Raw genomic sequence first — 14,147 nt, 5'->3', positions numbered from 1 at the left:
ACACTTACACATGTACTGTGCCATGTAGGCCAAGCTGCAAAACGGTAAATGTTCTGTGTCCCCAACTGTAGAAAAAATAACCATCCTATCCTCACGCTGACTCGCCTCCTCTTCCTCCTCCACCTCCTCGTCCTCCTCTCCAGCCCATCCAGCCTGCACAGACATGAAGCTTGGGTTGGGTGTCCCCTCTGTAGCATTACGAGTCCCCTCGGTAGCACAGAAAAACAAGCCCTCTCCCTCCTCATCTTCCTCCTCATCACTCATTGTTGCCTCAGAATATTGGGTGGGCTGGATAGTAACACCCATTGGGAAATCTTGCTTCATATCAACATGCTGGGCACTCAAAGCTTCCTCTTTGAGATTATGCAGTGTTTGTTTCACGAGACACAGCAGCGGGATGGTTATGCTGATAATAGCCTTATCACCGCTCACGAGACTGGAAATCGATGGGCTTAAACCCAAAAAGTCGCCAGGTCTGGATGGCTTAACATCCGAGTTCTTTAGGACCTTTAGGGACTCTTTAGTCCCCCTCTTGACTCAGGTGTTTAATGAGTGTCTCTCCTCGGGCACTCTGCCGAGATCATTAAGGAGGTCAGCTTTGATCATTTTGTCGAAGGGTAAGTATCCGTCACGCATTGAGAATTGGCGTCCCATAGCACTTCTCAATGTGGACAGGAAGATTTTGGCTAAGATACTTTTCAACAGGCTGGTGAAGTTTGCACCCCGGCTCCTTTCGAAGGCTCAGCACTGTTGCGTTCCTGGCCGTAGCACTTTTAGTGTTGTTCTTGTTGTCCGAGAGGCCGTGGAGCAAGGCAGGGCAGGCCTTTGGAAGGGGTTCTTGCTGACCCTGGATCAGGCAAAAGCCTTTGATCGGGTTAACCATGAGTACCTCTGGTCCACTCTTGAGGTATGGTCTGCCTGGAGGGTTTGTGGAGAGGCTTAAGACCTTGTATGCAGGGGCTGAGACTTTCCCTCTGGTAAATGAATGGATTGGACAACCTTTCAGGGTAGGATCTGGTGTCCATCAGGGCTGTCTTCTTAGCCCTTTGCTTTACGCCTTTGCACTTGATCCCTTTCTCAGAAGGATCGATTTTGGATCCTTGGCAGGGGTGTGGATCGGCAGGGCGGCGACAGAGGCTATCCTGAGGGTAGTGGCCTACGCGGACGATGTCACCGTCTTTGTTTCTTCGCAAGAGGAGGCAATGGAGGTGATGTCAGAAGTGGAGCGCTACTCGGAGGCATCCGGGTCCAAGGTCAACCAGGATAAGGGTGAAAGTCTCTGGATGAGAGGTGGAGATCCTGAGTTTGATCTTCCGGACACCCTCCCCGAACCCCAAGAGCACGCCAAAGTCCTGGGCACCGAATTCAGCCAGGGTGATTGCCCCATGAAAAACTGGGAAGGCAGAATCAAAGGTGTCACCCAAAGAGTGGACCAATGGAAGGGTTGGTCTTTGACCCTGAGGGAAAGGGTTGGCCTCTGACCCTGAGGGAAAGGGTTGGCCTGTGCAAAGCTTTCCTGCTACCCTTGCTAATATACCTGGGCTGCGTCTGTGTTTTGCTAGAGCCTCTTTGGACACGGGTCTACAGTCTGTTCTTCCAGATGTTATGGGGGAATAGACTGAACCTAGTCAAGCGGGAGGTCACTTACTGCACGAGGAGACTAGGGTGGTTGGATATGGTGAACCCCATGGTGTTCCTAGTGAACACCTTTTTGAAAGTTAACGTGGCAAACCTCTGGAAGGAAAGGGCTCCTCCGTGGGTATTATCCTGCAAGGGATGGTTTCAGCCTTTCTTACAGGAATGGGAGACAGGGGGAAGATTGAAGGATCTTCGCACACCGCATGGGCATCTCCTGGCTTATGTTACCTCGGTTCTCAAAATGATCCACTGGTGGGGTCTGGAAATGTAGGAGGTGAGGTCCCTCCCGAGGAAACTCCTCAATAGGAGGGCCTTGCTTTCTCATTTTCAGAGTCCATTGGTCCTCAAGTACTGCCCAAGTCGGGATCTGGAGGTTGGGTTGAGTTTATTAAATTCTAGCAGGATCCCCAAGAAGTACTGGGACTTGACTTGGTGCTGCTTCCAAGGTAAACTGTGTGTAAGGGGCAATTTGAAGTACAGGAGCTCCAAGGACAGGAATTGCCCCCATGAGGCTTGTGCTAACATGCTGGAAAGCATGAACCTTTAATACAGAGGTGTACAACAGGGTGGGACCTTCCATTGGTTGGTCGCGGCTGGCTACTCTGTCCTATGCCGGGTGGGCCTATGGAGTATTCGGAGACCTTGGGAGAAGGGACCGAACCATTTTATTCATAGTAAGTGTAGTGGTCAGGTATTTCACGTGGAACGCATGAGTTTTAGTTTCGATGCAGAGTAAAATCCTCAGTGTAGATGAAGTTTGGAGGAACATCCTAGGTGACCTGGTGAAGGTACGTTCTCTGGAGTATGAAAGACTGGGTGCCCGGAGGGCGGCCCGTCTCTGGGGGGGCTTTTCCTTCAGGGTGCCTTAGTCCGGCAGCACTCCTATATCCTGGTGGTAGGCTGATGTCTTCCCAACCTAGATTTTTGTTTGGTATTTATGTCTCCTGAATAGAAGGTTTTCAAGCATCAAACTTGAGCCTTAGATGGTGAGTATGTTGGTTGCCCTTGCCCTGGCCTCTGCTCAACTTGGTATGGCAGATGCTACAGACTACAATGTTTTTCTCTGAAGGAATTTCAGAAAAAAAATACCACACAGCAGCTGAACACCCTTGCCCTGACTTGGCGCACAGCGAGGGTGCTCTTGTAAACAGTTGACCCAGTTCTCACTCTGGGCAAACCACGACCCCTTGGTGCCTGTGCTGGTGCTACATATCCATCTTCCTCTGTGTTGCTGTCATGGCTATGCATGCCAACGGTCCAGGTCGGATCAGTAGACTCATCATCGACCAACTAGTCTTCCATCTCATCCTTCTTCCCAGTTGACATTGTAGGCTGACTTGATAGCAACTGTGTCTCATCATCATCAGCCTCCACCTCTGGAGACAAAAAATGACGTTACGCCAAGTGGCTTTCTTCTGGTCGTAGGTCCTCAAATATATGAGCATCAACGCATGCCACCTCCTCTTGTCCCTCTTCAATGCTGCACGGTGATAGTCCAGAGTCAACCAAAGGATACGTACCAAACAAATAATCAGAGTGGCCAAGCTTGGGGTCATATGTGTCCTGTGACTGATAATGGTTGGAGGAAGGAGAACCAACTTCAGGATTGGATGGGCCAGCCTTCTGTGTATCCACAGTAGACTGTGTGGTCGTGGAAGATTTGTTGCTGCTTGACAAATGCATAGAGGCCTTGTCTGCTATCCAAGACAGAATCTGCTCTCGCTGTTGTGGCTTCTAAACACATTTACGTTCCAGACCGGGAAATTTTTCCAGGAACATGGTGGATGAATCAAGCATCTTCTGACCTGACACAGACTGAGTGCCTTCTTGTGCACCACTGAAAACACCACGTCCACATCCCTTAAAAACAGGCTTTTTGGCATTTTGTTGACAGACTTTCAGATGTTGATGGCACAAGCCAAGCTAGCTGTCACAGCCAAAATGGTGGTTAAAATGGCCAGGTGCATGCTTTGTAGCAGGTAGTAGGAAATGTTTGGACTACTGCTTTGTGTAAGGCACTCAATGATTTTTTAAGAGGACTAATATGGACAGAAGGCAGGCTGACACCCCAAAAACAGCGGGGAAAATGGCCTTGTGCGTGCTTTGTAGCAGGCAGTAGGAAATGTTTGGACTATTGCTTTGTGTAGGGCACTCAATGATTCAATGATTTTTTAAGTGGATTAATATGGACAGAAGGCAGGCAGACATCCCAAAATAGTGGTTAAAATAGCCTGGTGCATGCTTTGTAACAGGAAGTAGGAAATGTTTGGACTACTGCTTTGTGTAGGGCACTCAATGACTTTTTAAGTGGACTAATATGGACAGAAGGCAGGCTGTCACCCCAAAAATAATGGTTAAAATGGCCTGGTGCGTGCTTTGTAGGAGGCAGTAGGAAATGTTTGGACTACTGCTTTGTGTAGGGCACAAAAAGCTTTTTTAAGTAGACTAATATGGACAGAAGGCAGGCTCTGACCCCTAAAACAGCAGGGAAAATAGACCGGTGCTAAAAAAAAAAAGGCAGCACAAAATGCTACTTCTGTGTGTGCTGGAAAAATAGACCCTATGATGCTGGGCGGCCAGCCAATCACAGTAATGCCACAACCAAGATGTCTGCGGTATTACTATGATTGGTTATGAAGCCCAGCATGTTTAGTGGCTACAAGGAAGGCGCCAAAACTGCAGGGCAGGACATCTGAATATAGCGAGGCGAGTACACAAATACTAGCAATATAACAAGTAACCCCAATACCGTACTATGTGTGTGAATAGTAACGAATACACTCGCTCATCATTAATGATCAGCTCTAATCCAGCCATCTCCACCATTCTCATTATACAAGTATAAACCATATAATTCTGGTGGATAAATCAAGACCGAGCACAAGACCTTCACAGCCGTATACACATCACAGGAGAGATCTCAGGACACCTTCTCTCCATCTACCTGATGATCCTGAGGAATATTGGGATCTTCTTGTTTACAGTCCTGTGGAAGAAGAGGACGGGGACATCTGTCTGGTGTTGTCCTCTTACTGGATAGATCTGGAAGAAACACATACAGGGACTGAATTTATTCTTTACATACAGATAATTATAGGCCTTGTGTATTCAGACCTGTCTATTACCTGGAGATGTGAGGGGCTGGGGAACCTCCATCACGACGTCCTTGTACAGATCTTTGTGTCCTTCTAAATACTCCCACTCCTCCATGGAGAAATAGACGGTGACATCCTGACATCTTATAGGAACCTGACACACACAATGATACTGTTATCCCCCCAATCCCTTCATAGCTTTACTATAAAATGTACCAGCATTCCCAGCAGTGTCACCTCTCCAGTCAACAGCTCAATCATCTTGTAGATGAGATCTAGGATCTTCTGGTCATTGATGTCCTCATGTATCAGGGGGTGAGGTGGAAGCTCCGTGATTGGGCTCAGGGTTCTTCCCCATCCCTCAGACACAGGGTCCGGACAGCGCTCACTAGAGGTCTTCTTCACTACTGTGTAATCCTGGTTATGGAGAGACACATTCATAAATCTCACTCCAGACATTTCCAGAGTCCTCACCTCTCCAGTTCTGTCCATCTGTTATTCCCATAGATAAGAATGATGTAATGTGATGTCATCAGAATCTCTCACCTCTCCAGTAACCCGGAAGAGGATCTCTAGGGTGAGGTGTAATATTTTCTCAGCCATCTTGTCTGTGTCTATATTCATTTTTGATGGGTAAATCAGGAAAATTCTCTTATATAGAAGATCTTCACTGAGAGGATCCGATATTGCAGAGACCTGAATGAGAAGTTGAGCCGATGTAACGTCATGAAAACCCTGTGTAATAATACAATTACTGGAGATAATAAGGGAAACATTTGAGGAGATTTAGGTTTTACAGTATCTAGTTTTCTTCTTTACATCTAGTAATAAAACCTATATATTTTAGGCCACAGACAACAAGCAGTTTCTTCCTCGGAGTCTGCAGCTGAATACCTTTCTCATAGACTCATCTTCCTTATTGCTAATTCTCATCTCATTTACGGACACTGGAATCGGCATTAGCAATACTTCAGAAGATATTGATTACACGTGACAGGAGAAATAACTACTTCATGATGAAGGCGAAATCTTCATCTTCCACTATGGCTCTATAAAAGTATTTGGCCAGAGTCAGTCACTGACTACATCACCACCGGCCGTCTATATGTTTCCCGTCTTCACCGGACTGTCATCTTCTATCACGTTAGATCTCAGGTCTGATTCACACTCAGAAGTTTGAGGCATTTATAAAAGCTTGTTTGTAAGAACACAAAGACAGGAGTTATTTGATACCAAAGTTTCCATGTACAGTGTTTTATGGGGTTTATTTCTGGCCTTAGGCTTTCCTATATTACAAGAAAAACTCCATAAAAAAGGCAGATATTAAAATCAGAAAATAGGAAGAATGACCCAGCTTATCAGACTATAAACTTGAATAAAATATAGCTTTTTTTGAGCCATTAAAAAATGCTGCTACCACCATAATAAGTCTTAGTACACACAAGGATCACAGCTGTCTCGACCTATGCGTTTCGACGTGCAGTCTTAATCATGGTCTGTCTGAACTGTGGACTAGTGAGCATATAAAGGTAGGTTGTAATTAAAGATAATAGTTATCATGTGCTCACTAGTCTCTGAGGTCAGTATGATTAGCATAGACAAAAATGAAATAAAAACGTTAGTGACACACATATTGTTATCCTCTAAAATTAATATCATTGACATGTAGAAAAAATAAAAATATTTGTGATTCAAATATAGAATAAATATAAAAACTAGCGCTATACCATGTCCAAGGTGTAAACAAAACTGTCATTAATATTGTAGCATTAGATCCTGCCTGAGATTCAATCCAAAGGGTACTCGGGTTTCTAACATAAAAATCCAATATGGCTCCCTATTTAGCAGTTTGCGTCTATGGTCTCCCCCCGGATAGGTCTATACACTCTTTCTATGCCTTGAAATTTCAGTGCTGAAACTTCCCATTTATGGAACGTTCGGAAGTGTGTTGACGCTGCTGAAATATTTGTGGCCAAAGGATTAACCGCATCAGATATGTGTCCTCTAACCCGTAGTATTAAAGGGCCGGTAGTACAACCAATGTATTGGATCTTACATGTAATACATTCAACAAGGTATATAACCCAGGGTGTGCAGCAATTAATAAAGTCATGTATTTTGTGTATACGATTATTATGCAGTGAGGTAAACGTATCCTTTTTCACTGTGTGTGAACACGCTTTACAGCGGCTCGCTCCGCATTTGAAAAAAACACTAAGGTTTAACCAGGTAGTAGATTGAGAATGCCTATGCTCTTCACTCAGGAAAAGACTGGGGGACAGGATGGTACCACAGCCACAAACCGAATATCCTTGGTAAGAATTGTATTAAGCCCCGGATCCTGGTGTAACATTGTATGTATTTCTTTATAATGGACACCACTTTGTTATACTGCGGACTATAAGTTGTAGAGAATGTTACACTGAATTTACAAAAATCGATAAATAACGTGGGTAGCCTAGAAACCTTTTTACAATAAATACCCATTAAAAAATATCCTTTAATATTGGCGTTTAAAACTATTAAGAGTCTCACAACAAATACTTAGTAACAAGAAAAAGACCTAAAATATAGGCATGTGATCCGAACCTGTATATATAAATCACCCCAATCTATTATTCACTCTGTGAGGGTGTCTTGAAAATCCATTAATACAACCCAGAAATACCTAATAAGAGAAGAATGGACGTATCCAGACAGGATCACCATAGCACAATACATAAAGGGAATAGTACACTTTTGTCCACAAAGCATAGAAAAAGACACTCTATAATAACAATGGGGCACCATAGATTCCCTACTTAAGTTGATACATCCACCTCACTCAGAGGAATGAATAATCCTAATTGGTATTTTAAAGGATATATCTCCAGGACACAGCATATAGGGCCTCACAGGCCTCCCCAATTTGGGGGCCTGACAATAAAGTGCATTGCAGATTCCCTTATAGCAGCATTTTATCAGGGATAATTAACCCCCTGCAGTAATATTCCCCACAGGAATACCTATGTAGCCTTCACAATAAGCCAAGCCTTATTAAAAAATAAGACATATATAGACCTCCCCAGTATTCAAATCACTTCAAAGATTTTTAATTAATTATTACTTTTGTCAAATTCAAGTTATTTCTGTGACCTTTTTGGGTTTTTCTTTCATTAAACGAGGGTTACCAACAATTTTGACCACGTGTGTATAACATCGCATAATAGTCAGTGATAATTTTCTTGCTAGAGAAAAATCTTCAAATACAGTAGCCACAAATTTACAGTCCCTAATGTAGCTGGGAATTTCATGCACTAGTGGTTGAAGATAGAAATCTATCCACACACCCAGTCTCTAAGTCTCTAACCTAAGCCCGCTACTATTGGTCTGAGTGGTGGTGGAAATATGTTTTTGTGGATCTTAGGAAATGAATGATATATAGGTATGAAAGGTTGTTCCACATAGAGCTGTTCCACCAGTTTTTTTATCCAAGGCTCCTGTACTCAAACCTTCTTGTAGCAATATATATAATTCCATATTGAAATCATTGGTGGGGTCTCTGGTTAGTTCCAAATACACATCCGTGTTTCTTGTTTTTTGTTTCTTAAATCAATCACATTGAGCTTGAGCTAAATAGAATGTAATACCACTATTGTGCCCCACTTGTCTGCTTGATGCACTGTCAAATCCATATTAGTTTTGAGTTCCCTCAGGGCAATTTTTTCTTTCCTAGCTAGTTTGTTATTTTTATTTCCCCTATAAATGATTTCATTTTTTTAGAGAAACCAAATCCTTTTCAATAAGATCCTGAAAGTGGTCTAAAACCATGGAACGTGATTGAAGTGGATTAAAGGATGGATTTCCCCTATGAAACAGACTATTCAGAGAGGTATCAGATTCCATAGATTCCCTCTCCAATGATTTCAATTGTAATAAAACCTTTTGTTCTGAGAAAGATTTGTTAGGAGTAATATCAGAACTAACTGTTGCAACATCAGTAATATTTTCAACATCATTATCAGAGCTATCAAAATGACATTTGACAGTAAGGTTCTGCGCCAGTCTATTACCAGCCAAAATTGCTCTAAATACATCAAACTCATTGGTAGGGGCAAAACTTAGGACTTTTACTAAAAGTGATAATTGTTCCTCTGATAACACAAAACTGGACAAACTCCAAATCGGTAGCTCTAATAGCGGTGGTTTCTGTTCCAGGTGGTATATCTGTTTCCACTTGTGTTTGCGGCGCCCCCTTCCTCCGTTTTTTGGCATGCTAGTAGATGTACAGAGTGGGCCATTTATATGGATACACCTAAATTAAATGGGAACAGTTGGTGATAACTTCCTGTTTGTGGCACATTAGTATATGGGAGGGGGAAAACTTTTCCAGATGGGTGGTGACCGTGGCGGCCATTTTGAAGTTGGCCATTTTGGATCCAACTTTATTTTTTCCAATGGGAAAAGGGTCATGTGACATCAAACTTATTGAGAATATCATAAGGAAAACAATGGTGTGCTTGGTTTTAATGTAACTTTATTCTTTCATGAGTTTTTTACAAGTTTGTGACCACTTATAAAATGTGTTCAAAGTGCTGCCCATTGTGTTGGATTGTCAATGCAACCCTCTTCTCCCACTCTTGACACACTGATAGCAACACCGCAGAAGAAATGCTAGCACAGGCTTCCAGTATCTGTTGTTTCAGATGCTGCACATCTCGTATCTTGATGGTCTGCTGTGGTATATGGGGTACAAAGATAGTGGGACCATTCTTCATCAATGTCAACCTCATTGCCACTGGATATCTGAAATTGCTACATGATGATGTGTTGCCCTCTTTATGAACTGAAGATGGCACGTTCCCTGAGTTTTTCCAACAAGATGGTGCACCACCACATTATGGGTGTCAGGTCTGAGCATTCGTACATGAACAGTTTCCTGGAAAGTGGATTGGTCGACGTGGGCCAGTTGAATGGTCACCAAGGTCTCCCGATCTGACCCCCTTAGACTTTTATCTTTGGGGTCATCTGAAGTCAATTGTCTATGCTGTGAAGATACGAGATGTGCAGCATCTGAAACAACGGATACTGGAAGCCTGTGCTAGCATTTCTTCTGCATGTTGCTATCAGTGTGTCAAGAGTGGAAGAAGAGGGTTGCATTGACAATCCAACACAATGGGCAGCACTTTGAAAACATTTTATAAGAGGTCATAAACTTGTAAAAAGCTCAGGAAAGAATAGTTACGTTAAAACCAAGCACACCATTGTTTTTCTTATGAAATTCTCAATAAGTTTGATGTGTCACATGACCCTCTTCCCATTAAAAAAAATAAAGTTGGATCCAAAATGGCCGACTTCAAAATGGCTGACATGGTCTCCAACCACCTGGAAAAGTTTTCCCCCTCCCATATACTAATGTGCCACAAACAGGAAGTTGATATCACCAACCATTCCCATTTAATTTAGGTGTATCCATATAAATGGTCCACCCTGTATTTTGCTGGATACTTCTGCTGGTCATAAATTGCTGATTTTCACTTGCTGAGCTTACTGAGGAATCTGAATGTTCATCTGATGTAGAAAAGGTAGATGAAAAATCTGTAGAAACCTCCATACCCTTGAAACTGACTTTGGCAGGTTTTGTTGTATGTTTGTAGGGAAGCTTTTTTAGAATAGAAAATGGAGCTTTATTCCAATCATACACTTTGTTCTGTGAGTAATCCTCACTATCATGCTTGAATTTAGTTTTTTTAATGTTGATAATAAAATCTTCCATCTTCGCTAAATTAGCTTTCAGTTTGTCATTATGGCTAGTGAAATCCTTGTTGTGCACAAACGTTTCCAATGAGGATTGGATAATTTTTATTTCTGTTTTACTTTTTGTAAATTCCAGCTCCTCATATTTCAGGATTAATCCCATCAACTTCAATGAACAATCGCTAAGGCTGCAGTTCCACTCTGTGTGAAATGTCTCATCATACAGGGCTGCGGCCACTTATTTTATCCTTAATCCCCTTGCTATCATCTCCCTTTTCACATACATTTCCAGAGTTGTAAAATCCCAGCAGATTATTAATTCTTGAGATTTTTCAATCTCAGGCTGGATCTAATACTACAATATTAATGACAGTTTTGTTCACACCTTGGACATGGTATATCGCTAGTTTTTATATTTATTCTAGATTTGTATCACAAATATTTTTATTTTTTCTACATGTCAATGATATTAATTTTAGAGGATAATAATAATGTGTCACTAACATTTTTATTTCCCTTTTGTCTATGGTAATCATACTGACCACAGAGACTAGTGAGCACATAACTATTATCTTTAATTACAACCTACCTTTATATGCTCACTAGTCCACAGTTCAGACAGACCATGATTAAGACTGCACGTCGAAACGCATAGGTCGAGACAGCTGTGATCCTTGTGTGCACTAAGACTTATTATGGTGGTAGCAGCATTTTTTAATGGCTCAATAAAAGCTATGTTTTATTCAAGTTTATAGCCTGATATGCTGGGTCATTCCTCCTATTTTCTGATTCATGAACCAGGCTGCTCTGGCTGGATCTGAGCGAGGCTGAGACTGAGCGGACTTTACTGACCTTTTTTTCTCAGATATTAAAATGTTTCAAAAGAAAATTGGCACCAACAATTCTTGTAATAAGAAAAAAAACCTGCAAAAAGCACAAGACACATTTTGTTGCTTTTTAACAAGTTAAACATTTGTTTTAAAGGAAATTAACTCTTTTGAGCACCAGAACAGATGTACCCCGCAGGGATGGCACAGGTACGGCTGCTACACCAACCCTGGCAGTCTAACCACTTGTTGCTGTCAAAAGCAAACATGGCATCTAAGAAGGTGTGACAGAGTTCGGTCAATGCCCCTCTTCCCCAAGTACTCGATAGTATGGGGATGCCTAGTTACTACGATACTTAAATGCCTAATAATGGTGTCTGGGCCTGCAATGTACGAAAGTCTATTAGGCCGGGCCAGAGGCAGCGTCCAATAAGTTACCTTTTAACGCTCCATAAATATTAGACTAAAACACACGTAACTTTTTTTTTTTTGGGGCAAACAGCTGTAAGATGGATTATTGTTTGCGGGTCGAGTGGCAGATTTTTTTTGGTACCATTTTGCACATATTTTTTTATCGCTTTTTATGCTGATTTTTCAGACCTAAAATGAACACAAACCAGCAATACAGTAATTTTTTCTATATTTTTTGTGCCATTCGCTGTGCAGTAAAAGTGATCAGACCGATTTGTTTGTCGGGTCGGTGCGATTACAGCAATACCAGATTTATATTTTTTGTGCTTTGCTATTTTTACAGACTAAAAATATTTTACAAAAATGAATTTGTTTTGGCATCGCCATTTTCTGAGAGTTGAAACTTTTTTATTTTTTTAGCCGAATGAGCTATATTAGGGCTATTAGTTATATTAGGGCTTGTTTTTTGCAGTTTGGTGTTTTCATTTTTACCATTTTTCTTTTTACATAACTTTTTGATCGCTAGTCAGTATGATCAATAAGCGATGTTTTTGTGGTCCTTTTTTTTTATTTTTACGGTGTCCGCGAAACGGTGTTGCATCACAATCGCTGCGTTTTAAATGGCGAAACGGCTTTTCGTGATGTGTTTTTGTGTTTTTTACATACTTAATTTCACCTTTTTTCACTGTGGGACATGTATAATTTTTATTTTTATCACTGGTCTCATACACTGCAGTACTCGTGTACTGCAGTGTATGAGAATAGTCAGCTTATAGCTAGATCTCACAGGCCACTGTACCCTGGGGTCATCACATGAAGTCAGGGTACCATGGTAACCATCGGGACCAGCAATTCTCATCGCGGGGGTCCGATGGCTACAAAGGGGGTCTTGTGACTCCCTTGTAACAATTTAAATACTGCTGTCGCGATTGACAGCGGTATTTAAGGGGTTCATTGGTCCCAATCGGTCGCAAAAACGTCCGGGGCCGATACTACAGGGTGTCAGCTGTCATAATGTTGTCAATGACCTGACTGCACAATGTTAGTTAAGTCACACCCATAACAACTTTATTATACGCCATTATCCTATATATATATATATATATATATATATATATATATATATACATACATATATCGACGTAGATAGAAATCACAGGTCCCACAGGAATAGCTGTACTTGGGCCCCCAACCTCAAAAGGGCAAAAAATATCATAACTATATATGTACAGTACAGACCAAAAGTTTGGACACACCTTCTCATTTAAAGATTTTTCTGTATTTTCATGACTATGAAAATTGTACATTCACACTGAAGGCATCAAAACTATGAATTAACACATGTGGAATTATATACTTAACAAAAAAGTGTGAAACAACTGAAAATATGTCTTATATTCTAGGTTCTTCAAAGTAGCCACCTTTTGCTTTGATGACTGCTTTGCACACTCTTGGCATTCTCTTGATGAGCTTCAAGAGGTACTGCATAAGGGGCATAATGGGGGTATTATACTGCATAAGGGGTATAATGGGGGCATTACACTGTGTGGGGGCATCATACATCCTGCATAAGGGGCATAATGGGGGCATTACACTGTGGGGGGCATTATACATCCTGCATAAGGGGCATAATGGGGGCATTATACTGTGGGGCAGTAAAGGGGTCCTGTACTATGAGAACAATACGTTTCCTCCCTTCCTGTCTCCATAGTTGGGTCGTATGTATCTATTACAGGAAACAGAATAAAAACCGTATGATTCTTATAAAGGGGCAACAGAAGACCCTAAAATAGTCTCGGTGCTGAAGGGGTTAATGCCCCCTGCGCCCAGTAATGGGGTCTCCACATACCTCCACCTGCAGAGCCGCCACCACATATATGGCTGTTCTGTGCGCACAGGACCTGTGATGAGGTCACAGGAGGGGAGGAGTCAGGGGTCACATGATCAGGGGCCTCAGTGGATGCAGGACTCTGCTGTGCTGGTTGTCATGGTGCTGGATGAGCTGAAGTTTATGTGTGGGGTCAGGAGGGGTTTACAGTGTGGATGTAGCAGAGCCGCGTGTGTACGAGGTGTACAGAGCGGAGCCGCGAGTGTACGAGGTGTACGGAGCGGAGCCGCGAGTGTACGAGGTGTACGGAGCGGAGCCGCCTGTATACAAGGTGTACGGAGCAGAGCCGCGAGTGTACGGAGCAGAGCCGCGAGTGTACGAGGTGTACGGAGCAGAGCCGCGAGTGTACGAGGTGTACGGAGCGGAGCCGCGTGTGTACGAGGTGTACGGAGCGGAGCCGCGTGTGTACGAGGTGTACGGAGCGGAGCCGCGAGTGTACAAGGTGTACGGAGCGGAGCCGCGAGTGTACGAGGTGTACGGAGCGGCGCCGCGAGTGTACGAGGTGTACGGAGCGGCGCCGGGTGTGTACGAAGCGGCGCCGCGTGTGTACGA

At 42.8% G+C, this 14,147-nt stretch overlaps 1 protein-coding gene across 4 annotated transcripts in view; it reads right to left on the bottom strand.

Moving 5' to 3' along the window:
- Positions 1-13,641, bottom strand: part of LOC141235453 (uncharacterized) — a 29,040-nt gene extending 15,399 nt beyond the window's left edge. Inside the window, exons 1-6 of one of the 4 annotated variants that reach the window (XM_073668135.1) lie at positions 13,557-13,626; positions 11,322-11,393; positions 5,280-5,468; positions 4,971-5,150; positions 4,764-4,887; positions 4,583-4,680 (exon numbers count right to left, since the gene is read on the bottom strand). In XM_073668135.1, coding sequence (XP_073524236.1) covers positions 4,583-4,680; positions 4,764-4,887; positions 4,971-5,150; positions 5,280-5,357 — 480 coding nt within the window. In that variant the 5' untranslated portion in view covers positions 5,358-5,468; positions 11,322-11,393; positions 13,557-13,626. Of the gene's footprint in view, positions 1-4,582; positions 4,681-4,763; positions 4,888-4,970; positions 5,151-5,279; positions 5,469-11,321; positions 11,394-13,556 lie in introns of all 4 variants that reach the window. The other 3 variants (XM_073668133.1, XM_073668134.1, XM_073668136.1) reach the window with 3 other exon arrangements.
- Positions 13,642-14,147: the final 506 nt, after the last annotated feature.

This window comes from Phyllobates terribilis, unplaced genomic scaffold (genome assembly GCF_046119375.1).
Source record: "Phyllobates terribilis strain yellow unplaced genomic scaffold, ASM4611937v1 Scaffold_673__1_contigs__length_839561, whole genome shotgun sequence".
In the NCBI taxonomy this organism is placed as follows: Eukaryota; Metazoa; Chordata; class Amphibia; order Anura; family Dendrobatidae; genus Phyllobates; species Phyllobates terribilis.
Note: the sequence above shows the minus strand (reverse complement) of the source record. Positions and strands in the feature narration are given on the sequence as shown.